The following is a 23,991-nucleotide window of genomic DNA, read 5'->3' on the forward strand; positions in this document are numbered from 1 at the left end:
CAATCCCATTCCATTCCCCCCATCCCATTTCTCCCTCCTCTATTCCATTCCCCCGCCATCCCATCACCCCCTCCATCCTATTCACCCTCCATCCCATCCCATTTCTCCCCATCTCACTCACCCCATCTATCCCATCCCCCCTCCATCCCATACCCCCTCCACCTCATTCCATTTCCCCCCCATCCCATTCTCCCCCCCTCCATCCCATTCCCCCCCATCCCATTCCCCCACACCCATCCATCCCATTCCCCCCCCCATCCCATTCTCCCCCTCCATCCCATTCCCCCCATCCCATTCCCCCCCATCCATCCCATCCCATTCCCCCCTCCATCCCATTCTCCCCCCTCCATCCCATTCCCCCCCATCCCATTCCCCCCCATCCATCCCATCCCATTCCCCCCTCCATCCCATTCCCCCCCCTCCATCCCTGGGATCTGAAGGGAATGGGTCCATGGGGCAGCACGGGTGGGATTGAGGGCTCCCCTCTCCCCATCTATTCCATTACTGAGGGACTGGGAGCAGCATCACCCAGTGGCATTCCTGGGGTGTGATTCCCGGGGCCGCAGAGGGGGGGTCCCGGTGAGCGGGGGGGGGGCTGGCACGGGATTCATCCGGGTACCGGGGGCTGCTGGGGGTGGGGATGAGCCCATTCCCAAGGATTATCCCTGATTTCCTTCCCCAGGGTCTGAGCGGGGAGGAGGAGGGGATGGAGGGATTTGTGCGGCTTAAAATCCATGGGGTGGGGAGGGATCGGGGTGGAGAAGGAGCAAGGTGGGGAAGGAAGGAGCGGGATGGGGAAGGAGCAGGATGGGAAAGGTCAAGATAGGGAAGGTTCAGGATGGGGAGGGATCAGAATAGGGAAGGATCAGGATGAGGAAGGATTGGGATGAGGAAGGAGTGAGATGGGGAAGGATCGGGATGAGCAAGGATCGGCATGGGGAAGGATCGGGATGGGGAAGGATTGGGATGGGGAAGGAACTGGATGAAGAAGGACTGGGATGGGGAAGGATTGGGATGGGGAAGCAGCGGGATGAGGAAGGATTGGGATGGGGAAGCAGCAGGATGAGGAAGGATTGGGATGAGGAAGGATTGGGATGAGGAAGGATCGGGATGAGGAAGGAGGCTCCCAGGGCACCGGTTCCGTTCCTGGGCTGCTCCTGACCCTGGAACTCTCTCTCCAGGACACAGGCACTGGGATTGAGCCCCCGCGCCCTCAGGACCGGATCTCTGGAGGCGACGGCCCCGGGATAGGTGGGTACCAGGATCCCGGGGTCCTCCCGTGGATTGGGGGGTGCTTGGGAAGAGAGAGAAACCCCGGGAGAAGAGGAGAGCTTGGCTTGAGGGGGGAACGGGTGCTGATGGCTCCGTTACCACGGTGGTGATGGCTCCGTTACCCCGGTGGTGATGGCTCCGTTACCCCGGTGGTGATGGCTCCGTTACCCCGGTGGTGATGGCTCCGTTATCCCGGTGGTGATGGCTCCGTTATCCCGGTGGTGATGGCTCCGTTATCCCGGTGGTGATGGCTCCGTTACCCCGGTGGTGATGGCTCCGTTACCACGGTGGTGATGGCTCCGTTATCCCGGTGGTGATGGCTCCGTTATCCAATAGGTGACGGCTCTGGTGTCCCTGCAGTGACGGCTCTGTTACCCCGGCACTGACGGCCCCATTATCCCATCGGTGACGTTCCCATTATCCCATCGGTGACGGCTCCGTTATCCCATCAGTGACGGCTCCGTTATCCCAGCCCTGACCATGTCCACTCCGGACCCCCCCATGGGTGGGACCCCACGACCGGGGCCCTCCCCGGGGCCAGGTCCCTCTCCCGGGGCCATGCTGGGCCCCAGCCCCGGGCCCTCACCGGGCTCCGCTCACAGCATGATGGGCCCCAGCCCTGGCCCCCCCTCGGCCGGGCACCCGCTGCCACCGCAGGGCCCCGCTGGCTACGCTCAGGACAACCTGCACCAGCTCCATAAGGTGAGGCCAGCGCCGGGATCCATCCCTGGGGATGCTCCTGGGGGTGCTGGGCTCTGATCCTGGGGGGGGTTTTGTGTCCCCCCCCTTTCCTGCAGCCCATGGACCCCCTGCACGAGAAGGGGCTGAGCGAGGACCCTCGCTACGGGCAGATGAAGGGGATGGGGCTGCGGCCGGGCGCGCATGCAGGGATGGGGCCTCCCCCCAGCCCCATGGACCAGCATTCCCAAGGTGGGTGCCTGCAAGCCAAGGGGCTGGGGCTCTGCAGCCCCTTTGGGGGGTGGTTTGCTTCCGGCTCGTCCTCAAGCACATCCCATGGGATATGGGATGAGCAGAGGGAGCGGCATCAAGGCTTGAGGTCCCCCCCCGCATGGGGCAGTCTCTGTGCTGGGGTTGTGGGGGGGGATGCAGCGTTCCCATAAGGATTTGGGGTGTTCATTCCCTCCATGCATGAGGCAGGAGGGTTCCCGCACGCCTCCATCCCCAAATCCATGCTCTTGGGGTTTGTTTTCCCTCTGCAGCTCCTTCGCTCAGGCCCATCCCTCCCAGTCCATGGCTTTGGGGTGGATGAAGCCCTCCAGAGCTTCCCAAGCCATGGTGGGGGGGGGGGGGGTCACTTCCTCCTTCCCCTCTGCTCCCATTCCCAGCCCTGAGCTCCCTCTTTTCCAGGGTACCCCTCCCCGCTCGGGGGCTCCGAGCACGCTTCCAGCCCGGTGCCAGCCAACGGCCCCTCCTCAGCCCCCCCCATGGCCTCGGGGCCGCTGGACGGAGCCGACCCGCAGGCACTGGGAGGGGGGGGGCAGCAGAGCCGGGGCCCGACCCCCTTCAACCAGAACCAGCTCCACCAGCTCCGCGCTCAGATCATGGCCTACAAGATGCTGGCGCGGGGGCAGCCGTTGCCCGAGCACCTCCAGATGGCCGTGCAGGGCAAGCGCCCCGTGCCCGGCCTGCAGCAGCCCATGGCCACGCTGCCCCCGCCCGCTGTGGCCACCACGGGGCCGGTGCAGGGCCAAGTGCAAGGGCCCGGAGCGGGACCAGCGGCACCCAACTACAGCAGACCTCATGGTGAGGGTGGGCACTGGGCCATGGGACGGGGTGGGATGGGGATGGGGAGGGGGATCCCATTGGGACATGTTGCCATGGGAACGGAGCAGCTTGCTCCAACCCTCAGACACTGCTGGGATGGGGCATCCAAACCTGCCCCATTGACCCCATCCCCGTGTCCCCCACCTTCACTTCCCAGTCTCCATCCTGGCTCTGTCTGACCCTAACCCCGCTGTTCTCTGTTGCCAGGGATGGGGGGGCCCAACATGCCCCCCCCTGGACCCTCAGGAGTTCCCCCCGGGATGCCAGGGCAGCCCCCGGGGGGCCCTCCCAAGCCTTGGCCAGAAGGTGAGGCCCTGGAGCAGGAGCAGAGCCCATCGGGGGCTGCAGCACTGGGGGCAAAGGGCCGGGGGGGGCATTCCCAGGTGATCCCACTGGGAATGGTGGCTGGGAATGGGAGAACCGGCTTGGGCTGCGTGCTCTCACATGGAGCTTGAAGGGGCTTCATGTGTGTCCCATGCGTGTTCCATGTGTGTTCCATGCGTGTTCCCTGCCTGTCCCACGTGTGTTCCATATGTATTCCGTGTGTTTCATGTGTGTTCTATGCATGTCTCCTGTGTACCCCACACGTGTCCTCTGCCTGTCCTACATGTGTTGTGTATGTGTTCCGTATGTGTTCCATGTGTGTCCCCTCTGTGCCCCACACATGTCTCCTGCCTGTTCTACGTGTGTTCTGTGTGTTCCGTACGTGTTCCATGTGTGTCCCCTGTGTCTCCTGTGTGTCCTATGCATGTCCCCTGTGTATTCCATGCATGTCCCCTGCCTGACCCCTGTGTGTTCCATGCATATCCCCTGTGTGACCGTTCCGTGTTCCCTGTGTGTTCCATGCATATTCCATGTGTGACCCTTGCATGTCCCCTGTGTGTACCACTTGTGTCCCTTGCATGTTCCATGTGTATCCCCTGCGTGTCACATGCGTGTTCCACACGTTCCCTGCGTGTTCCCTGCATGTTCCCTGTGTGTCCCACACGTGTCCCTTGTGTGTCCCCCGTGTGCCCCACATCCTTCCCATGTCCGTCCCCCCAGGCCCCCTGGCGAACGCAGCGGCCCCCAGCAGCGCCCCCCAGAAGCTGATCCCGCCGCAGCCCACGGGGCGGCCCTCACCCGCGCCTCCGGCCGTGCCGCCAGCCGCCTCCCCGGTGATGCCGCCGCAGACGCAGTCCCCGGGGCAGCCGGCGCAGCCCGCGCCCATGGTGCAGCTGCACCAGAAGCAGAACCGCATCACCCCCATCCAGAAACCGCGCGGCCTGGACCCGGTGGAGATCCTGCAGGAGCGCGAGTACCGGTGGGTGCCGGGAGCATCCCCATCCCAGTGCATTGGGATGCTCTTACCTTTGGGCTGGGGGTTTGGTCCTGTAGGAGCTCAGGTACCGGTGGGTGCCGGGAGCATCCCCATCCCAGTGCATTGGGATGCTCTTACCTTTGTGTTGGGGGTTTGGTCCTGTAGGAGCTCAGGTACCGGTGGGTGCCGGGAGCATCCCGATCCCAGTGCATTGGGATGCTCTGGCCTTCGGGTTGGGGATTTTGGTCCTGCTGTCTGCAAGGAGCAGGGGGAGCAAATCCCTGCAGGAGCCCAGATCCTCCTTTTGGTGCCACCAAAGGAGGCCTTTGGGGTGGGTGGCAAAGGAGCAGCAAAGGCAGCACCGGGAGCTGGTTGAGGGTGCCTTCTCGGTGGGATTTGGCACTGATTTTCCACCAGCGAAGCTCAAGCTGGTGAAGGGAAACGGGGAGAATGGAGGCAAAGCTGATGGAGAGAGGAGCGGAAAGCACGGAGTGGGTTCAGGCTCTGAGGGTTGGCTCTGGGCTCCGGCTCAGTGATGGGTTGGTACCCAGTGGTTGGTACCCGATGGCTGGTACCCAATGGAGGGGCTCCATGGAGCAGTGCTGATCCCTCACCCCCTGCCCCACGGCCCCGCAGGCTCCAGGCCCGCATCGCCCACCGCATCCAGGAGCTGGAGAACCTGCCGGGCTCGCTGGCCGGTGACCTGCGCACCAAGGCCACCATCGAGCTGAAGGCGCTGCGGCTGCTCAACTTCCAGCGCCAGGTAAGGCCCTGCTGCCCCCCTGGGGTACAATGGGGGGGATGAGAGGGACCCGGTGCCCTGCATGGCCTCACCCTGCCCGGGGTGCGGTGCAGCTGCGGCAGGAGGTGGTGGTGTGCATGCGCCGGGACACGGCGCTGGAGACGGCGCTCAACGCCAAGGCCTACAAGAGGAGCAAGCGGCAGTCCCTGCGCGAGGCGCGCATCACCGAGAAGCTGGAGAAGCAGCAGAAGATCGAGCAGGAGAGGAAGCGGCGCCAGAAGCACCAGGTCTGGGGTCCTGCATTGGGGGCTGGGGTCCTGCTTTGGGTGCTGGGGTCCTGCACTGGGGGCTGGGGTCCTGCACTGGGGGCTGGGCTCCTGATTTGGGCTTTGGGCTCCTGCTTTAGGGTCTGGGCTCCTGGGGCTGGGGCTGGGCACTTGGTTTGGGCTCTGTGCCCATGGTCATTGCTCTGTCCCCATGGCCCTTGCTCTGTTCCCATGCTCCAGGCTCTGTCCCCATGGTCCAGGTTCTGTCCCCATGGTCCTTGCTCTGTCCCCATGGTCCTTGCTCTGTCCCCATGGTCCCTGCTCTGTCCCCATGCTCCTTGCTCTGTCCCCATGCTCCTTGCTCTGTCCCCATGGCCCTTGCTCTGTCCCCATGCTCCTTGCTCTGTCCCCATGCTCCTTGCTCTGTGCCCATGCTCCAAGCTCTGTCCCCATGGTCCCTGCTCTGTCCCCATGCTCCAGGCTCTGTCCCCATGGTTTGGGCTCTGTCCCCATGGTCCATGCTCTGTCCCCATGCTCCAGGCTCTGTCCCCATGGTCCCTGCTCTGTCCCCATGCTCCAGGCTCTGTCCCCATGGTTTGGGCTCTGTCCCCATGCTCCAGGCTCTGTCCCCGTGCTCCAGGTTCTGTCCCCATGGTCCATGCTCTGTCCCCACGGTCCATGCTCTATGTCCATGTCCCTTTCCCTGCACTGACGCCCGCTCCGGCGCTCCCCCCGCAGGAATACCTCAACAGCATCCTGCAGCACGCCAAGGACTTCAAGGAGTATCACCGCTCGGTGAGCGGCAAGATCCAGAAGCTCACCAAGGCGGTGGCCACGTACCACGCCAACACCGAGCGCGAGCAGAAGAAGGAGAACGAGCGCATCGAGAAGGAGCGCATGCGGCGCCTCATGGTAGCGGGGTTCAGGGGTGCCCTTGGGGGGCTTGGGGTGCTCATGGGGCTGGGGGGCTCAGGATGCGCTCCCATAGGCTGAGGATGAGGAGGGGTACCGCAAGCTCATTGACCAGAAGAAGGACAAGCGGCTGGCCTACCTGCTGCAGCAGACGGACGAGTACGTGGCCAACCTGACGGAGCTGGTGCGGCAGCACAAGGCGGCGCAGGTGGCCAAGGAGAAGAAGAAGAAGAAGAAGAAGAAGGTGGGTTTGGTGCAGAGCATCCATCCTGCTTGGGTGCCATTGCTCAGGGTGGGTTTGGTGCAGAGCATGCAGGGGTTTGGTTCCTCTTTGGTGCCATTGCTCAGGGTGGGTTTGGTGCAGAGCATCCATCCTGCTTTGGTGCCATTGCTCAGGGTGGGTTTGGTGCAGAGCATGCAGGGGTTTGGTTCCTCTTTGGTGCCATTGCTCAGGGTGGGTTTGGTGCAGAGCGGGCATCCTCTTTGGTGCCATTGCTCAGGGTGGGTTTGGTGCAGAGCATGCAGGGGTTTGGTTCCTCTTTGGTGCCATTGCTCAGGGTGGGTTTGGTGCAGAGCGGGCAGGGGTTTGGTTCCTCTTTGGTGCCATTGCTCAGGGTGGGTTTGGTGCAGAGCATGCAGGGGTTTGGTTCCTCTTTGGTGCCATTGCTCAGGGTGGGTTTGGTGCAGAGCATGCAGGGGTTTGGTTCCTCTTTGGTGCCATTGCTCAGGGTGGGTTTGGTGCAGAGCATGCAGGGGTTTGGTTCCTCTTTGGTGCCATCGCTCAAGGTGGGTTTGGTGCAGAGCATCCATCCTGCTTTGGTGCCATCGCTCAGGGTGGGTTTGGTGCAGAGCATGCAGGGGTTTGGTTCCTCTTTGGTGCCATTGCTCAGGGTGGGTTTGGTGCAGAGCATGCAGGGGTTTGGTTCCTCTTTGGTGCCATTGCTCAGGGTGGGTTTGGTGCAGAGCATGCAGGGGTTTGGTTCCTCTTTGGTGCCATTGCTCAGGGTGGGTTTGGCGCAGAGCATGCAGGGGTTTGGTTCCTCTTTGGTGCCATTGCTCAGGGTGGGTTTGGTGCAGAGCATCCATCCTGCTTTGGTGCCATTGCTCAGGGTGGGTTTGGTGCAGAGCATGCAGGGGTTTGGTTCCTCTTTGGTGCCATTGCTCAGGGTGGGTTTGGTGCAGAGCATGCAGGGGTTTGGTTCCTCTTTGGTGCCATTGCTCAGGGTGGGTTTGGTGCAGAGCATGCAGGGGTTTGGTTCCTCTTTGGTGCCATTGCTCAGGGTGGGTTTGGTGCAGAGCATCCATCCTGCTTTGGTGCCATTGCTCAGGGTGGGTTTGGTGCAGAGCATGCAGGGGTTTGGTTCCTCTTTGGTGCCATTGCTCAGGGTGGGTTTGGTGCAGAGCATGCAGGGGTTTGGTTCCTCTTTGGTGCCATTGCTCAGGGTGGGTTTGGTGCAGAGCATGCAGGGGTTTGGTTCCTCTTTGGTGCCATTGCTCAGGGTGGGTTTGGTGCAGAGCAGAGCAGGCAGCTCTGGTGCATGGAGCTCTGGTACAGAGCATGCATCCTGCTTTGGTGCCATCGCTCAGGGTGGGTTTGGTGCAGAGCATGCAGGGGTTTGGTTCCTCTTTGGTGCCATTGCTCAGGGTGGGTTTGGTGCAGAGCATCCATCCTGCTTGGGTGCCATTGCTCAGGGTGGGTTTGGTGCCATCACTCAGGGTGGGTTTGGTGCAGAGCAGAGCAGGCAGCTCTGGTGCATGGAGCTCTGGTACAGAGCATGTATCCTGCTTTGGTGCCATTGCTCAGGGTGGGTTTGGCACAGGGCACGCAGGGGTTTGGCTCCTCTGATGCCATCACTCAGGGTGGGTTTGGCACAGGGCACGCAGGGGTTTGGGTTTGGCTCCTCTTTGGTGCCATCGCTCTGAACCCTCCTCTTCCTCCCGCAGAAGGCCGAGAACGCCGAGGGGCAGCCGCCGGCCATCGGCCCGGATGGGGAGGTGAGGCCGGAACCAGCCCCATGCCCGATCCCAGTGCGGATCCAATGGGACCCATGGAGCCCCTGCTCCCGCTCTGCCCCCACAGCCCCTGGATGAGACGAGCCAAATGAGCGACCTCCCGGTCAAGGTGATCCACGTGGAGAGCGGCAAGATCCTGACCGGCACCGATGCGCCCAAGGCCGGGCAGCTGGAGGCATGGCTGGAGATGAACCCGGGGTCAGTGCCAGGGCATCACCCTTGGGGAAGGGTGGGAGAGAGCCCATCACCCATGGGGAAGGTTGGGAGAGACCCCATCACCCATGGGGAAGGGTGGGAGAGACCCCATCACCTATAGGGAAGGGTGGGAGAGACCCCATCACCCATAGGGAAGGGTGGGAGAGACCCCATCGCCCATAGGGAAGGGTGGGAGCCCATCACCCATAGGGAAGGGTGGGAGAGACCCCATCACCCATGGGGAAGGGTGGGAGAGACCCCATCACCCATGGGGAAGGGTGGGAGAGACCCCATCACCCATGGGGAAGGGTGGGAGAGACCCCATCGCCCATGGGGAAGGGTGGGAGAGACCCCATCACCCATGGGGAAGGGTGGGAGAGACCCCATCACCCATGGGGAAGGGTGGGAGAGACCCCATCACCCATGGGGAAGGGTGGGAGAGACCCCATCACCCATGGAGAAGGGTGGGAGAGACCCCATCACCCATGGGGAAGGGTGGGAGAGACCCCATCACCCATGGGGAAGGGTGGGAGAGACCCCATCACCCATGGGGAAGGGTGGGAGAGACCCCATCACCCATGGGGATGGGTGGGAGAGACCCCATCGCCCATAGGGAAGGGTGGGAGAGACCCCATCGCCCATAGGGAAGGCTTGGAGGGGGGCAGCTGCGTTCCCTACAGGATGCATGGAACCCTTAAAGCAGTGTTGTATGGGGTCTGGATGGTGCTGATGGGGACACAGGGGTGGCTCCCACTGCACTGAGCCTGCCTTGCCCCAGGTACGAGGTGGCCCCGCGCTCCGACAGCGAGGAGAGCGGCTCCGAAGAGGAGGAGGAGGTGAGCAGCGGCCCCAGTGCATCCCAAGGGATGGGGGCACCGAGGGGATGGTGCTGAGCACCCATCGGGGCCTTGTGTCCCTATAGGAGGAGGAGGAGGAGCAGCCCCTGGTGCACCCCAAGGGATGGGGGCACCAAGGGGATGGTGCTGAGCACCCATCGGGGCCTTGTGTCCCTATAGGAGGAGGAGGAGGAGCAGCCCCTGGTGCATCCCAAGGGATGGGGGCACCGAGGGGATGGTGCTGAGCACCCATCGGGGCCTTGTGTCCCTATAGGAGGAGGAGGAGGAGCAGCCCCTGGTGCATCCCAAGGGATGGGGGCACCAAGGGGATGGTGCTGAGCACCCATCGGGGCCTTGTGTCCCTATAGGAGGAGGAGGAGGAGCAGCCCCTGGTGCATCCCAAGGGATGGGGGCACCAAGGGGATGGTGCTGAGCACCCATCGGGGCCTTGTGTCCCTATAGGAGGAGGAGGAGGAGCAGCCCCTGGTGCACCCCAAGGGATGGGGGCACCAAGGGGATGGTGCTGAGCACCCATCGGGGCCTTGTGTCCCTATAGGAGGAGGAGGAGGAGCAGCCCCAGCCCGCCCAACCCACACTGCCCGTGGAGGAGAAGAAGAAGATCCCCGACCCCGACAGCGACGACGTCTCCGAGGTGGACGCCAGGCACATCATTGAGTGAGGCTCTCCCCATGGATATGGGCTTCCCACGGGCCTCATTCCATAGGGATCCCCCTGCTCATCCCCTCCTCCCCGGGGCAGGAACGCCAAGCAGGATGTGGATGATGAGTATGGGGTGTCGCAGGCGCTGGCACGGGGGCTGCAGTCCTACTACGCTGTGGCCCACGCCGTCACCGAGCGGGTGGACAAGCAATCCACGCTCATGGTCAATGGGGTCCTCAAGCAGTACCAGGTAGGGATGGGGGCATCCCAATGGGTTCCTTATGGGCCTTGCAACCGGCTCCTTCCCACCCCTCCATCCGTGTTCCCCATAGATCAAGGGGCTGGAGTGGTTGGTGTCCCTGTACAACAACAACCTCAATGGCATCCTGGCCGATGAGATGGGGCTGGGCAAGACCATCCAGACCATCGCCCTCATCACGTACCTCATGGAGCACAAGCGCATCAACGGGCCCTTCCTCATCATCGTCCCGCTCTCGTAAGCACCGCGGTCCTACCGGGCCGGGCCTCGGCACCGCGGCGCCCCATTGACCAATTCTCTTGGTTTTCCCCCCAGAACCCTGTCCAATTGGGCCTATGAGTTCGACAAATGGGCTCCTTCTGTGGTCAAGGTCTCCTACAAGGCAAGTGCCGCCTCCTCATCCTCACTGTTTCCCCCTTCCAGTCCCCGCATCCTTCATCCCATGGGATCTGGGACGCTTCCCAGCACTGAATCCTTCCCATCCCCATCCCCATTCCCATTGGGAATGCCATCCGCAGGGCTCACCGGCAGCCAGACGCGCCTTCGTGCCGCAGCTCCGCAGCGGGAAGTTCAACGTCCTGCTCACCACCTACGAGTACATCATCAAGGACAAGCACATCCTGGCCAAGGTGGGGCCTCGCTCGGGCACCCCAACTCCTCTTTCCCTTGGGATTCTCCCATTCCATGGCCTTTCCCTCCCCTTCGAGCACTCCATGGGGTGAGGAGCACTCGGTGGAACCCTTCTGGGGTGGTCTCTGGACACTGGGGGGGTTCTGCCTTGCCCTCGGGCTATGGGAGGTGCTGGTGCTGGGGTCGGTGCTGGTGTCCTCCTGCTCCTGCCTGCCTCCAGTCCTCACCCCCCTGCTGCTCCCTATGGAGAGGCAGCGGCCGTATCCTGGGCTGCATCCCAAGGAGGGGATCCTGCCCCTCTGCTCTGCCCTATTGAGACCTCACTTGGAGCACTGGGTGCAGTTCTGGGGTCCTCAGCATCAAAAGGACATGGAGCTGTTGGGACAAGCCCAGAGGAGGCCACGAGGATGCTCAGGGGCTGGAGCAGCTCCTGTATGGAGCCAGGCTGAGAACACTGGGGCTGTTCTGCATGGAGACCCATAGCAGCTTCCAGTGATGAAGGGGGGATATAGGGATGTGGGGATGGACTCTTCATTAGGGACTGTGGTGATGGGACAAGAGGTGATGGGTTCAGACTGAAACAGGGGAGTTTAGATTGGATCTAAGGAGGGAATCCTTCCCTGTGAGGGTGCTGAGGCCCTGGAATGGGTGCCCAGGGAGGTTGGGAATGCTCCATCCCTGGCTGTGCTCAAGGCCCGGTTGGACGGAGCCGTGGGTACCATGGTTGAGAGCGCGGTGTCCCTGCCCATGGATGACGCCAGGGTTCCCCATCCGTGGCTCTCCCGGTCCCGGTGCAGATCCGGTGGAAGTACATGATCGTGGACGAGGGGCACCGCATGAAGAACCACCACTGCAAGCTGACGCAGGTGCTCAACACCCACTACGTGGCCCCGCGGCGCCTGCTGCTCACCGGGACGCCGCTGCAGAACAAGCTCCCCGAGCTCTGGGCCCTGCTCAACTTCCTCCTGCCGACCATCTTCAAGAGCTGCAGCACCTTCGAGCAGTGGTTCAACGCCCCCTTCGCCATGACGGGAGAGAAGGTACGGCCCGAGGCTGCGGGGAGGGGCTCGAGGCCACGAGGCTGCGGTGAGGGGCTCGCAGCCATGAGGGGCTCACAGCCATGAGGCTGCAGTGAGGGTCTCATGAGCACAAGGGGCTCACAGCCATGAGGCTGCGGTGAGGGGCTCACAGCCATGAGGGGCTCGTGGCCACGAGGCTGCGGTGAGGGGCTCACAGCCATGAGGGGCTCACAGCCATGAGGCTGCGGTGAGGGGCTCACAGCCATGAGGGGCTCACGGCCATGAGGCTGCAGTGAGGGGCTCACAGCCACAAGGGGCTCATGGCCATGAGGCTGTGGTGAGGGGCTCACAGCCATGAGGGGCTCACAGCCATGAGGCTGTGGTGAGGGGCTCACAGCCATGAGGGGCTCACAGCCACAAGGGGCTCATGGCCACGAGGCTGCGGGGAGGGGCTCGCAGCCATGAGGGGCTCGCAGCCATGAGGGGCTTGTGGCCCTGAGGCTGCAGTGAGGGTCTCATGAGCACAAGGGGCTCATGGCCATGAGGCTGAGGTGAGGGGCTCACAGCCATGAGGGGCTCACAGCCATGAGGCTGCGGTGAGGGGCTCACAGCCATGAGGGGCTCACAGCCATGAGGCTGCGGTGAGGGGCTCACAGCCATGAGGGGCTCACGGCCATGAGGCTGCAGTGAGGGGCTCACAGCCACAAGGGGCTCATGGCCATGAGGCTGTGGTGAGGGGCTCACAGCCATGAGGGGCTCACAGCCATGAGGCTGTGGTGAGGGGCTCACAGCCATGAGGGGCTCACAGCCACAAGGGGCTCGAGGCCACGAGGCTGCGGTGAGGGGCTCGCAGCCATGAGGGGCTCACAGCCATGAGGCTGCGGTGAGGGGCTCACAGCCATGAGGGGCTCGTGGCCACGAGGCTGCGGTGAGGGGCTCACAGCCATGAGGGGCTCACAGCCATGAGGCTGCGGTGAGGGGCTCACGGCCATGAGGCTGCGGTGAGGGGCTCACAGCCATGAGGGGCTCGCAGCCATGAGGGGCTCACAGCCATGAGGCTGCGGTGAGGGGCTCACAGCCATGAGGGGCTCGCAGCCATGAGGGGCTCACAGCCATGAGGCTGCGGTGAGGGGCTCACAGCCATGAGGGGCTCGCAGCCATGAGGGGCTCACGGCCATGAGGCTGCAGTGAGGGGCTTGTGGCTGTGAGGGGGTTGCAGCCACGAGGCTGCGGTGAGGGGCTTGCAGCCTCTGGACTCCTGTGCCTCGCTGCAGCACCCACCTTAAGGGCAAGCATCCTGGCTTTGGGATGGGCCTGAAGGGAGCAGGCGGGAGGTGGGGGAATGGCTTCCGGTGTCCCCAGCTCCCAGGGTTGGGGATCCCATGGGAAGAGCATCCCTTTGGTGAGGGCTCCCGTCCCTGCCGCAGGTGGACCTGAACGAGGAGGAAACGATCCTGATCATCCGGCGCCTGCACAAGGTGCTGAGGCCCTTCCTGCTGCGCCGCCTCAAGAAGGAGGTGGAGGCGCAGCTGCCCGAGAAGGTGACGCCTCCTCCCTGTGTCCCATGGGATGCGTGCGGGGTTCGGGATGAGCCCATGGTGGGGGGGGTTCACTGCTCCCCTGGGTCCTGCAGGTGGAATACGTGATCAAGTGCGACATGTCAGCGCTGCAGCGCGTCCTCTACCGGCACATGCAGGCCAAGGGCGTGCTCCTCACCGACGGCTCCGAGAAGGACAAGAAGGTCGGGATGTGGAAGCTTCCCTGTTCCGGGATGGGGTTTGGGAACGGTGCCGGAACCAGCTCCGGCTCCTGGTGCTGGTCCCCGCGGCATCGAACCCACTGTGATGAGGACGAGGGTTTGGGAGCCATCGGGAAGCGGAGGGGGAATTCCGGCTGAGGCCCTACTCCTGGGGGATCGGGATGTCTGAGGGTCCTCTCTCCTTGGCACAGGGCAAAGGAGGCACCAAAACCCTCATGAACACCATCATGCAGCTGCGGAAGATCTGCAACCACCCCTACATGTTCCAGCACATCGAGGTAATGCGGGAACGGTGGGAAACTCAACCGTGCTTTCCTACATGGGGATCGACCCAGCTGGGGTAAACCCCATGGGGGATCAACCCAACGAGTCAGAAACCCAACTGGGATCAACCCAATTGGGATAAACCTAATGGGGGATCAACCCCATGGGTCAGAAACCCAACTGGGATCAACCCAACTGGGATAAGCCCAATGGGGGACCAACCCAACTGGGATCAGCCCAACTGGTCATAAACCCAATGGGGGACCAGACCAACTGGGATCAACCCAAGTGGTCATAAACCCAGTGGGGGATCAACCCAACTGGTCATAAACCCAATGGGGAACCAACCCAACTGGGATCAACCCAACTGGTCATAAACCCAGTGGGGGATCAACCCAGCTGGGATCAACCCAAGAGCTCCTGCAGCCATGGCATAGGTCAAGCGTTGCCCTCCACGTGCCGGGCTTCACGATGCCGACCGGATGCATCCCATGGGGATGAGCTCCTTGGGAACCCCCTTGGCCCTTCCTTAGGTGACCCAGGAGCGGGCTCCCTGCCCCCTCGTCCCCCGGGCCCCTTCCATTGGGTTCCTTTGGCCCCTTCCTGACCCCATTCCTCTTCCCGCTTGCAGGAATCCTTCTCGGAGCACTTGGGCTTCACCGGAGGCATCGTGCAGGGGTGAGTGCGGTGCTGGTGCTGGGGGTGGTGATGGTGCTGGTGATGGTGACGGTGGTGGTGATGGTGATGGTGGTGGTGCTGGTGATGGTGACGGTGCTGGTGATGGTGGTGGTGATGGTGATGGTGGTGGTGGTGGTGCTGGTGATGGTGACGGTGCTGGTGATGGTGATGGTGACGGTGGTGCTGGTGATGGTGGTGGTGCTGGTTCTGGTGGTGGTGATGGTGCTGGTGATGGTGATGGTGGTGGTGCTGGTGATGGTGGTGGTGCTGGTGATGGTGACGGTGGTGGTGCTGGTGATGGTGACGGTGATGGTGATGGTGATGGTGCTGGTGCTGGTGATGGTGGTGGTGCTGGTGATGGTGATGGTGACGGTGCTGGTGATGGTGATGGTTGGGGGGGGGAGCCACAAGGAGGAGCCCCATTGGGATCCCTGCTCCCGAGCCCTCATCTCCCCCCGCTCCCGCTCTTCCAGGCTGGATCTGTACCGCGCCTCCGGCAAGTTCGAGCTCCTGGACCGGATCCTGCCCAAGCTGCGCGCCACCAACCACAAGGTGCTGCTCTTCTGCCAGATGACCTCGCTCATGACCATCATGGAGGATTACTTCGCCTACCGCGGCTTCAAGTACCTGCGGCTGGACGGTGAGGGCCGAAGGGGGGCAAAGGGCACCCAATGGGGATGGATCCTGGCATCACTGGGGGGGGCCCATAGGGGATGGACACGGGGGGTGTGGGATGAGCTGGAAGGGGATTGGCTCCTGGACACAACCTCCCTTCACCAGATCTGGTACCGGGGGCTGCCGGAGCCGGCACAGCCCCGAGGCCTCCTTGCCAGCAAAAGGATCTGTATTGAATCCATGGATTTGGTGCCACCTCCTTAATGAATCCATGGATTTGGTGCCGGTTCCTTAATGAATCCCTGGATTTGGTGCCACCTCCTTAATGAATCCATGGATTTGGTGCCACCTCCTTAATGAATCCCTGGATTTGGTGCCACCTCCTTAATGAATCCATGGATTTGGTGCCACCTCCTTAATGAATCCCTGGATTTGGTGCCACCTCCTTAATGAATCCCTGGATTTGGTGCCACCTCCTTAATGAATCCCTGGATTTGGTGCCGCCTCCTTAATGAATCCATGGATTTGGTGCCACCTCCTTAATGAATCCGTGGATTTGGTGTTGGCTCTGTATTGAATCGGTGGATTTGGTGCCACCTCCTTAATGAATCCATGGATTTGGTGCCACCTCCTTAATGAATCCCTGGATTTGGTGCCACCTCCTTAATGAATCCCTGGATTTGGTGCCACCTCCTTAATGAATCCCTGGATTTGGTGCCACCTCCTTAATGAATCCATGGATTTGGTGCCGGCTCTTTCCCGATGCACCCGGGAGCTGCTGCAGAGCTGAGATGCAGAATGAGACCAGAGCAGCTCCATGAGCCCCGGTTTCCCCTCCCAGTCCCTGTCCTGGTCCCACCATGGGGCAGAGCCTCGGGGCCGGCTGAGCCCCAGCTCCTGCTGCTGCCCCCTTCAAGCCAGGCCTGACTCCCCCCTCCCCGCTCCGCCGCAGGGACCACGAAGGCCGAGGACCGGGGGATGCTGCTGAAGACGTTCAACGAGCCCGGCTCCGAGTACTTCATCTTCCTGCTGAGCACTCGCGCCGGCGGCCTGGGCCTCAACCTGCAGTCGGCCGACACCGTCATCATCTTCGACAGCGACTGGAACCCGCACCAGGTACGGGCACAGCGCAGCAGCAGCCACCAATCACCAACCACCACCAACCAACCCAAACCAACAACCACAAACCCAACAACAACCAACAATCACCAAACTACCAACGACCACCAACCCAACCAACAACCCGATACCAACCACCAATCACCAACCACAAACCCAACACCAACCAACCACCAACAACCAACCACCAACAACCAATGAACCAACCACCAACACCAACAACCACCAAACAACCAACAACCCAACACCAACCAACAACCCAGCCAACAACCCGACACCAACCAACAACCAGCAACCAACCAACAACGACCAACCACCAACCCAACACCAACCAGCAACCAACAACAACCCAACATCAACCACCAGCAACCAACCCAAACCCAACCAACAACCCAACACCAACCAATCAACCAACAACCAAGCCAAAACCAACCCACAACCAACTACCACCAACAACCAATCCAAAACCAACCAACAGCCACCAACCAACCCAACGCCAACCAACAGCCAACCAACCAACCCAGCACCAACCATCAACCAACCCACCACCACTAACAACCAACCCCAAACCAACCACCAACCAACCAACCAAACCAACACCAGCAACCAACCCACAACCAGCGAGCAACCAACCCAACACCAACGACCATCACCAACCAACCGCCGCCAACCAACCCAATGCCAACCACCACCAACCAACCCAACGCCACCCACCAACCAACCCAAACCCATCAGCCAAACCAGCTCCAAACCAACACGACACAAACGCACCCAACATCAACCGGAACGACCTGCAACCAACCCAAACCCAACCAACCCCATCCAACCCAATCCCAGCCAACCCAATCCAACCAAACCAGCTCAAACCCAACCGAGCAACCCCCAAAACCCCAACCAACCAACCAGAAACCACCCGAGTGAATGGAGACAACGGCTCCTTGAAGAGCTCTCAAGCATCTCCCCCTTCTCTGTGACCATCCAGCCCGGGGGATGAAGACGCAGCCGCATCCCTGCATCCATCACCCACCCCTCTCCATCACCCACCACCACCACTGTGTCCTTGCACCAGCACCGGGGCCCGGCTCCGCAGGACCCATAGCGCTGATCCCAAGGCTTTGACATCGTCTTTGTGCCCCGGCAGGACCTGCAGGCCCAGGACCGGGCCCACCGCATCGGGCAGCAGAACGAGGTGCGCGTCCTGCGCCTCTGCACCGTCAACAGCGTGGAGGAGAAGATCCTGGCCGCAGCCAAGTACAAGCTCAACGTGGACCAGAAAGTGATCCAGGCGGGGATGTTCGACCAGAAGTCCTCGAGCCACGAGCGCAGAGCCTTCCTGCAGGCCATCCTGGAGCACGAGGAGCAGGACGAGGTAAGGGGCCTCCATCGGCGCCGCGGCGCGCGGCTCGGTGCGTCCCGGGTGAGCTCGGTCACCTCCATCCCCGCCTGCTTCGAGGCCGGCTTGGACAGGGCCGCAGCAGCCTGCTCTAGAGGAAGGTGCCCCTGCCCGTGGTAGGGGTTGGAACCGGATGAGCTCTGGGGTCCCTTCCAACCCCGACCACCCCATGAGGAAGCGCTTAGATCTCAGGCCCGGACCCAGGCGGCTCTGACGTGAGGCTTGGACCAAGCTGAGCCTCCAGGTCCCTTCCATCCCCAGCCCCATTCACTGCCCCCCAGCCGTAGCCAAAGGGGTTCTTTCTGTGTCGCGTCGGTGAGAGGCGCCGGATTGACAGCCCTGGAGACTGAAGTCCTCCTTTTATCCACAGAGCAGATACAGCGCGGGCAGCGGCAGTGGCAGCTTCCCCCACACTGCCTCCACCCTGTGCCTGGCCGCTGAGCTGGAGGAACCACCTCTAAAGGTGAGAGGGGGTTGCTCAGTCTCCACGCCCATTCAATCCTCGGCCCCGCACCTTTGCCAGCTCCCGCCGGGGCTCTTTGCACCGCGGAGACCATAGAGAGCCCCATTGAGCCCCAAGCAGAAAGAGACCCCCCCCCAGCACCACCACCCCATAAGAGATCAATGCAGAGCGCAGCAGACACCACACACAGCTCCCCCCCCCCCCCAGCCCCATCGCCACCACCCATGGCCCCACGCGTCGGGAGCGATGCCGCGGCCGCGCCGGCGCTCGCCCTCAGCCGCCGCCGTCTCCATCCCCGGCAGGAGGAAGATGAGGTCCCCGATGATGAGACCGTCAACCAGATGATCGCAAGGCACGAGGAGGAGTTCGACCTCTTCATGGTGAGCGGGGAGCAGGTGGAGGTGGCCGTGTCCCCCCCCATCAACCCTGGTAGCAGCCAAAACAGCCTCTCCGTGAGCATCCCCTGCCTGGGAGCCAGCAGGTAAAGCCAAAGCAGGGAGCAGGGATCAAACCAGGAGGATCCCATCGCCGGTAAGGGATGGGGAGCAGGAGGAAGGGAGCGTGGGGAGGAGGAGCAGCCTAAACACCGGTTTCCCACCCAAAACTGGTGGGATGAGGAGCATGGAATGAGCTTGGAACAGAGGCAGCCCCTTAGCGAGCGTGGCTGTGCCCAATGGTGCGGAGCGGCGCCATCGCCTTGGTGGCATCCCCATCCCCGGTGTCACCGCATCCCCTGCGTGACCCTTGACCCCTGCAGCACCATAGGGATGCTCCCCTGCGGCAGCACAGGGATGCCCCCCTGCAGCATCGTAGGGATGCCCTCCTGCGGCACCATAGGGATGCCCCCCTGCGGCAGCACAGGGATGCCCCCCTGCGGCACCATAGGGATGCCCCCCTGCGGCAGCACAGGGATGCCCCCCTGCAGCACCATAGGGATGCCCCCCTGCGGCACCATAGGGATGCCCCCCTGCGGCACCATAGGGATGCCCCCCTGCGGCACCATAGGGATGCCCCCTGCGGCACCATAGGGATGCCCCCCTGCGGCACCATAGGGATGCCCCCCTGCGGCAGCACAGGGATGCCCCCCTGCAGCACCATAGGGATGCCCCCCTGCAGCACCATAGGGATGCCCCCCTGCGGCACCATAGGGATGCCCCCCTGCGGCACCATAGGGATGCCCCCCTGCGGGACCATAGGGATGCCCCCCTGCGGCACCATAGGGATGCCCCCCTGCGGCACCATAGGGATGCCCCCCTGCGGCACCATAGGGATGCTCCCCTGCGGCACCATAGGGATGCCCCCCTGCGGCACCATGGGGATGCCCCCCTGCAGCACCATAGGGATGCTCCAAGGGCAGAGCCCCTCTCGTTGCAGCGCATGGACCTGGACCGGCGGCGCGAGGAGGCGCGGAACCCCAAGCGCAAGCCGCGGCTCATGGAGGAGGACGAGCTCCCCTCGTGGATCATCAAGGACGACGCCGAGGTCGAGCGCTTGACCTGCGAGGAGGAGGAGGAGAAGATGTTCGGGCGCGGGTCGCGGCACCGCAAGGAGGTCGATTACAGCGACTCGCTGACGGAGAAGCAGTGGCTCAAGGTATACATGGTACAGCATCGTTCTGCAACGCCTTCGCGCCGCCACGGCAACCCCGGCACCGGGGACCTCACCAAAACACAGCCTGGCAAACACTGTGGTGCTGCGGCACGGGGCTGGGCCATAGCCAGGGATGTGGCTGGGGCATAGCCAGGGATGGGGTTGTGCCATAGCCAGGCGTGGAGCTGTGTGCCATAGCCAGGCATGGGGCTGTGTGCCATAGCCAGGTGTGGAGCTGTGTGCCATAGCCAGGCATGGATCTGTGCCATAGCCAGGCATGGGGCTGTGTGCCATAGCCAGGGATGGATCTGTGCCATAGCCAGGGATGGATCTGTGCCATAGCCAGGCGTGGAGCTGTGTGCCATAGCCGGGCATGGATCTGTGCCATAGCCGGGCATGGGGCTGTTCCATAGCCAGGCATGGGGCTGTTCCATAGCCAGGCATGGGGCTGTGTGCCATAGCCAGGGATGGGGCTGTGTGCCATAGCCGGGCATGGGGCTGTTCCATAGCCAGGCATGGGGCTGTGTGCCATAGCCAGGGATGGGGCTGTGTGCCATAGCCAGGCATGGGGCTGTGTGCCATAGCCGGGCATGGATCTGTGCCATAGCCAGGCATGGGGCTGTTCCATAGCCAGGCATGGGGCTGTGTGCCATAGCCAGGGATGGGGCTGTGCCATAGCCAGGCATGGGGCTGTGTGCCATAGCCAGGCATGGGGCTGTGTGCCATAGCCGGGCATGGATCTGTGCCATAGCCAGGCATGGAGCTGTGCCATAGGCAGGCATGGGGCTGTGTGCCATAGCCGGGTATGGATCTGTGCCATAGCCAGGCATGGAGCTGTGCCATAGCCAGGCATGGGGCTGTGTGCCATAGCCAGGCGTGGAGCTGTGTGCCATAGCCAGGTGTGGAGCTGTGTGCCATAGGCAGGTATGGAGCTGTGTGCCATAGCCAGGCGTGGAGCTGTGTGCCATAGCCAGGCATGGGGCTGTGTGCCATAGCCGGGCATGGAGCTGTGTGCCATAGCCAGGCATGGGGCTGTGTGCCATAGCCAGGCATGGAGCTGTTTGCCATAGCCAGGCCTGGGGCTGTGCCATAGCCAGGCCTGGGGCTGTGTGCCATAGCCAGGCGTGGAGCTGTGTGCCATAGCCAGGCGTGGAGCTGTGTGCCATAGGCAGGCATGGGGCTGTGTGCCATAGCCGGGCATGGAGCTGTGTGCCATAGCCAGGCCTGGGGCTGTGCCATAGCCAGGGCAGTGACCGCAGCCGGCGTGGTTGTGCCGGGCTGGGGGGGGAGCTCGTCGGCAGCCCCGCGCTAGCGGCCCCGTCCCGCGCAGGCCATCGAGGAGGGGACGCTGGAGGAGATCGAGGAGGAAGTTCGCCAGAAGAAATCCTCCCGGAAGCGGAAGCGGGACCCGGACGTGGGCCCCAGCACCGGCACCGCCGGCAGCGCCGGCACCGCCAGCACCCGCAGCCGCGACAAGGACGAGGAGAGCAAGAAGCAGAAGAAGCGCGGGCGGCCGCCGGCGGAGAAGCTCTCGCCGAACCCCCCCAACCTCACCAAGAAGATGAAGAAGATCGTGGACGCCGTCATCAAGTACAAGGACAGGTAGGGAGGCACCGGGGGGCTCGGCGCCGGGGCCGGTGCCGGCGGTGCCACGCGGTGTCTCTTTGCAGCAGCAGTGGACGGCAGCTCAGTGAGGTCTTCATCCAGCTGCCGTCCCGCAAGGAGCTGCCCGAGTACTACGAGCTCATCCGCAAGCCCGTGGACTTCAAGAAGATCAAGGTAACGGCGGCACCGCGCCGGCGCCTGGGCGCCAATGGATGCGGCCGGGGTGACTGTGTTGGGTGCTGGTGAACCACGGCGTTGGGTTGTGCCCATTGCTGTTGAGTCGTGCCGATTGGCATTGGATTGTGCCCATTGTGGTTGGGTTGTGTCCATTGCCATTGGGTTGTGTCCATTGCCATTGGATTGTGCCCATTGCCATTGGGTTGTGTCCATTGGCATTGGGTTGTGTCCATTGGCATTGGGTTGTGCCCATTGCCGTTGGGTTGTGTCCATTGTGGTTGGGTTGTGTTCATTGCCATTGGGTTGTGCCCATTGTGGTTGGGTTGTGTTCATTGCCATTGGGTTGTGCCCATTGCCGTTGGGTTGTGTCCATTGTGGTTGGGTTGTGTTCATTGCCATTGGGTTGTGTTCATTGCCATTGGGTTGTGCCCATTGCCGTTGGGTTGTGTCCATTGGCATTGGGTTGTGCCCATTGTGGTTGGGTTGTGCCCGTTGCCATTGGGTTGCCCCCATTGCCGTTGGGTTGCCCCCATTGCCATTGGGCTGCCCCCATTGCCCTTGGGTTGTGCCCATTGAGGTTGGGTTGCCCCCATTGCCGTTGGCTTGCCCCTATTGCCGTTGGGTTGCCCCCATTGGCACTGGCCAAGATCCCGACCCCTTCCCCTGCGGCAGGAGCGGATCCGCAACCACAAGTACCGGAGCCTCAACGACCTGGAGAAGGACGTGATGCTGCTGTGCCAGAACGCGCAGACCTTCAACCTCGAGGGCTCCCTCGTGAGTTGGGGTGGTGATGGTGGGGGGGGAACGGGGACCCTGCCCGACACCGGCACCGGCACCGGCACCACCGCGGCTGCACCGGCTCCATCGCCTTCGCCCCCCCCAGATCTACGAGGACTCCATCGTGCTGCAGTCGGTGTTCACCAGCGTGCGCCAGAAGATCGAGAAGGAGGAGGAGAGCGACGGCGACGACAGCGACGAGGAGGAGGAGGGCGAGGAGGAAGGCTCCGAGTCCGAGTGTGAGTGCTCCAATGGGGACACCCCAGCCCCCCCCCCCATCCCCATCCCCATCCTCATCCTCACCCTGCGCCCGCAGCGCGCTCGGTGAAGGTGAAGATCAAGCTGGGCCGCAAGGAGAAGGCGCCGGAGCGCGGCAAAGGCCGGCGGCGCACGAGCCGCAGCGCCCGCGCCAAGCCCGTGGTGAGCGACGACGACAGCGACGAGGAGCAGGAGGAGGTAAAGGAGACCCACAACGGCCTCCTGCCCCATGACCAACTCCTGCCCCATAACCACCTCCTGCCCCATAACCACCTCCTGCCCCATAACCACATCCTCCTGCTCCACAACTGCCTCCTGCCCCATAACCAACTCCTGCCCCACAACCACCTCCTGCCCCATGACCAACTCCTGCCCCATAACCACCTCCTGCCCCATGACCACCTCCTGCCCCATAACCACCTCCTGCCCCATGACCAACTCCTGCCCCACAACCCCCTCCTGCCCCATGACCAACTCCTGCCCCATAACCACCTCCTGCCCCATGACCAACTCCTGCCCCATGACCACCTCCTGCCCCATAACCACCTCCTGCCCCATGACCAACTCCTGCCCCATAACCACCTCCTGCCCCATGACCAACTCCTGCCCCACAACCCCCTCCTGCCCCATGACCAACTCCTGCCCCATAACCACCTCCTGCCCCACAACCCCCTCCTGCCCCATGACCAACTCCTGCCCCACAACCCCCTCCTGCCCCATGACCAACTCCTGCCCCATGACCAACTCCTGCCCCATAACCACCTCCTGCCCCATAACCACATCCTCCTGCCCCACAACTGCCTCCTGCCCCATAACCAACTCCTGCCCCACAACCCCCTCCTGCCCCATGACCAACTCCTGCCCCATAACCGACTCCTGCCCCATAACCACATCCTCCTGCCCCACACCCTCCTCCTGCCCCACAACCGCCTCCTGCCCCACACCCTCCTCCTGCCCCACAACCGCCTCCTGCCCCACACCCTCTTCCTGCCCCACAACCCCCCGCCATCCCCATCACTGACCCCCCCTTCCCACAGGATCGCTCCGGCAGCGGCACCGATGAGGACTGAGGCCCCCCCCGGCAGAGCCTGGACCCACATTCCACGGCCCCGGCGCCATCCATGTCCTGTGCCCCCCCCCGCCCCCCAACTCCTCAGCCCCACATCCCCCCCCCCCCGCAGCTGCGCCCTGTATAAAACCTCCATATTTATACAGCCGAGTGCCCCCCCATGGTGCCCCCCCCATGGTGCCCCCCCTCCATGGTGACCCCCCCCGGGTGCCCCCCCCATGGTCCGCCCCCCCCCCCGCCGGCGCCTGTCGCTGTCACTGGATTTCAAGCAGTAATAAAGGAAGTGAAGAGGAAATCAATGCAATTGATGGGGCTGGGGGGGGGGCTTGGGGGGG

At 62.9% G+C, this 23,991-nt stretch overlaps 1 protein-coding gene across 6 annotated transcripts; it reads left to right on the top strand.

Annotated features, from left to right (window-relative positions):
* Window positions 1–1,692: 1,692 nt before the first annotated feature.
* SMARCA4 (SWI/SNF related, matrix associated, actin dependent regulator of chromatin, subfamily a, member 4) lies at window positions 1,693–23,714 on the top strand. Of its 6 annotated transcripts, XM_061353781.1 has the most exons (34): window positions 1,693–1,974; window positions 2,070–2,202; window positions 2,641–3,036; window positions 3,265–3,363; window positions 4,102–4,360; window positions 4,994–5,120; window positions 5,213–5,386; window positions 6,104–6,277; window positions 6,354–6,521; window positions 8,222–8,272; window positions 8,358–8,488; window positions 9,264–9,321; window positions 9,878–9,996; window positions 10,081–10,231; window positions 10,314–10,477; window positions 10,556–10,622; window positions 10,759–10,869; window positions 11,668–11,910; window positions 13,317–13,430; window positions 13,523–13,630; window positions 13,840–13,926; window positions 14,544–14,590; window positions 15,064–15,230; window positions 16,158–16,321; window positions 17,466–17,693; window positions 18,088–18,180; window positions 18,483–18,560; window positions 19,555–19,773; window positions 21,101–21,372; window positions 21,441–21,549; window positions 22,225–22,326; window positions 22,436–22,568; window positions 22,646–22,785; window positions 23,625–23,714. In XM_061353781.1, exons 1-34 carry the CDS (start codon window positions 1,753–1,755, stop codon window positions 23,655–23,657), a joined length of 4,941 nt encoding a protein of 1,646 aa, XP_061209765.1. In that variant the 5' UTR covers window positions 1,693–1,752; the 3' UTR covers window positions 23,658–23,714. The 6 variants fall into 6 exon arrangements, with proteins under 6 accessions (XP_061209765.1, XP_061209766.1, XP_061209767.1 ...); XM_061353782.1 differs by lacking the exon at window positions 18,088–18,180 and having other exon boundaries at window positions 19,555–19,782; XM_061353783.1 differs by lacking the exon at window positions 18,088–18,180 and having other exon boundaries at window positions 19,555–19,782; window positions 21,444–21,549.
* The last annotated feature ends 277 nt before the right edge of the window (window positions 23,715–23,991 follow it).

The sequence above is a fragment of the Neopsephotus bourkii genome, unplaced genomic scaffold, assembly GCF_033783945.1.
Source record: "Neopsephotus bourkii isolate Nb327-2 ecotype Australia unplaced genomic scaffold, CSIRO-AGI_Nbou_v1 NB_694, whole genome shotgun sequence".
Lineage (NCBI taxonomy): Eukaryota > Metazoa > Chordata > Aves > Psittaciformes > Psittacidae > Neopsephotus > Neopsephotus bourkii.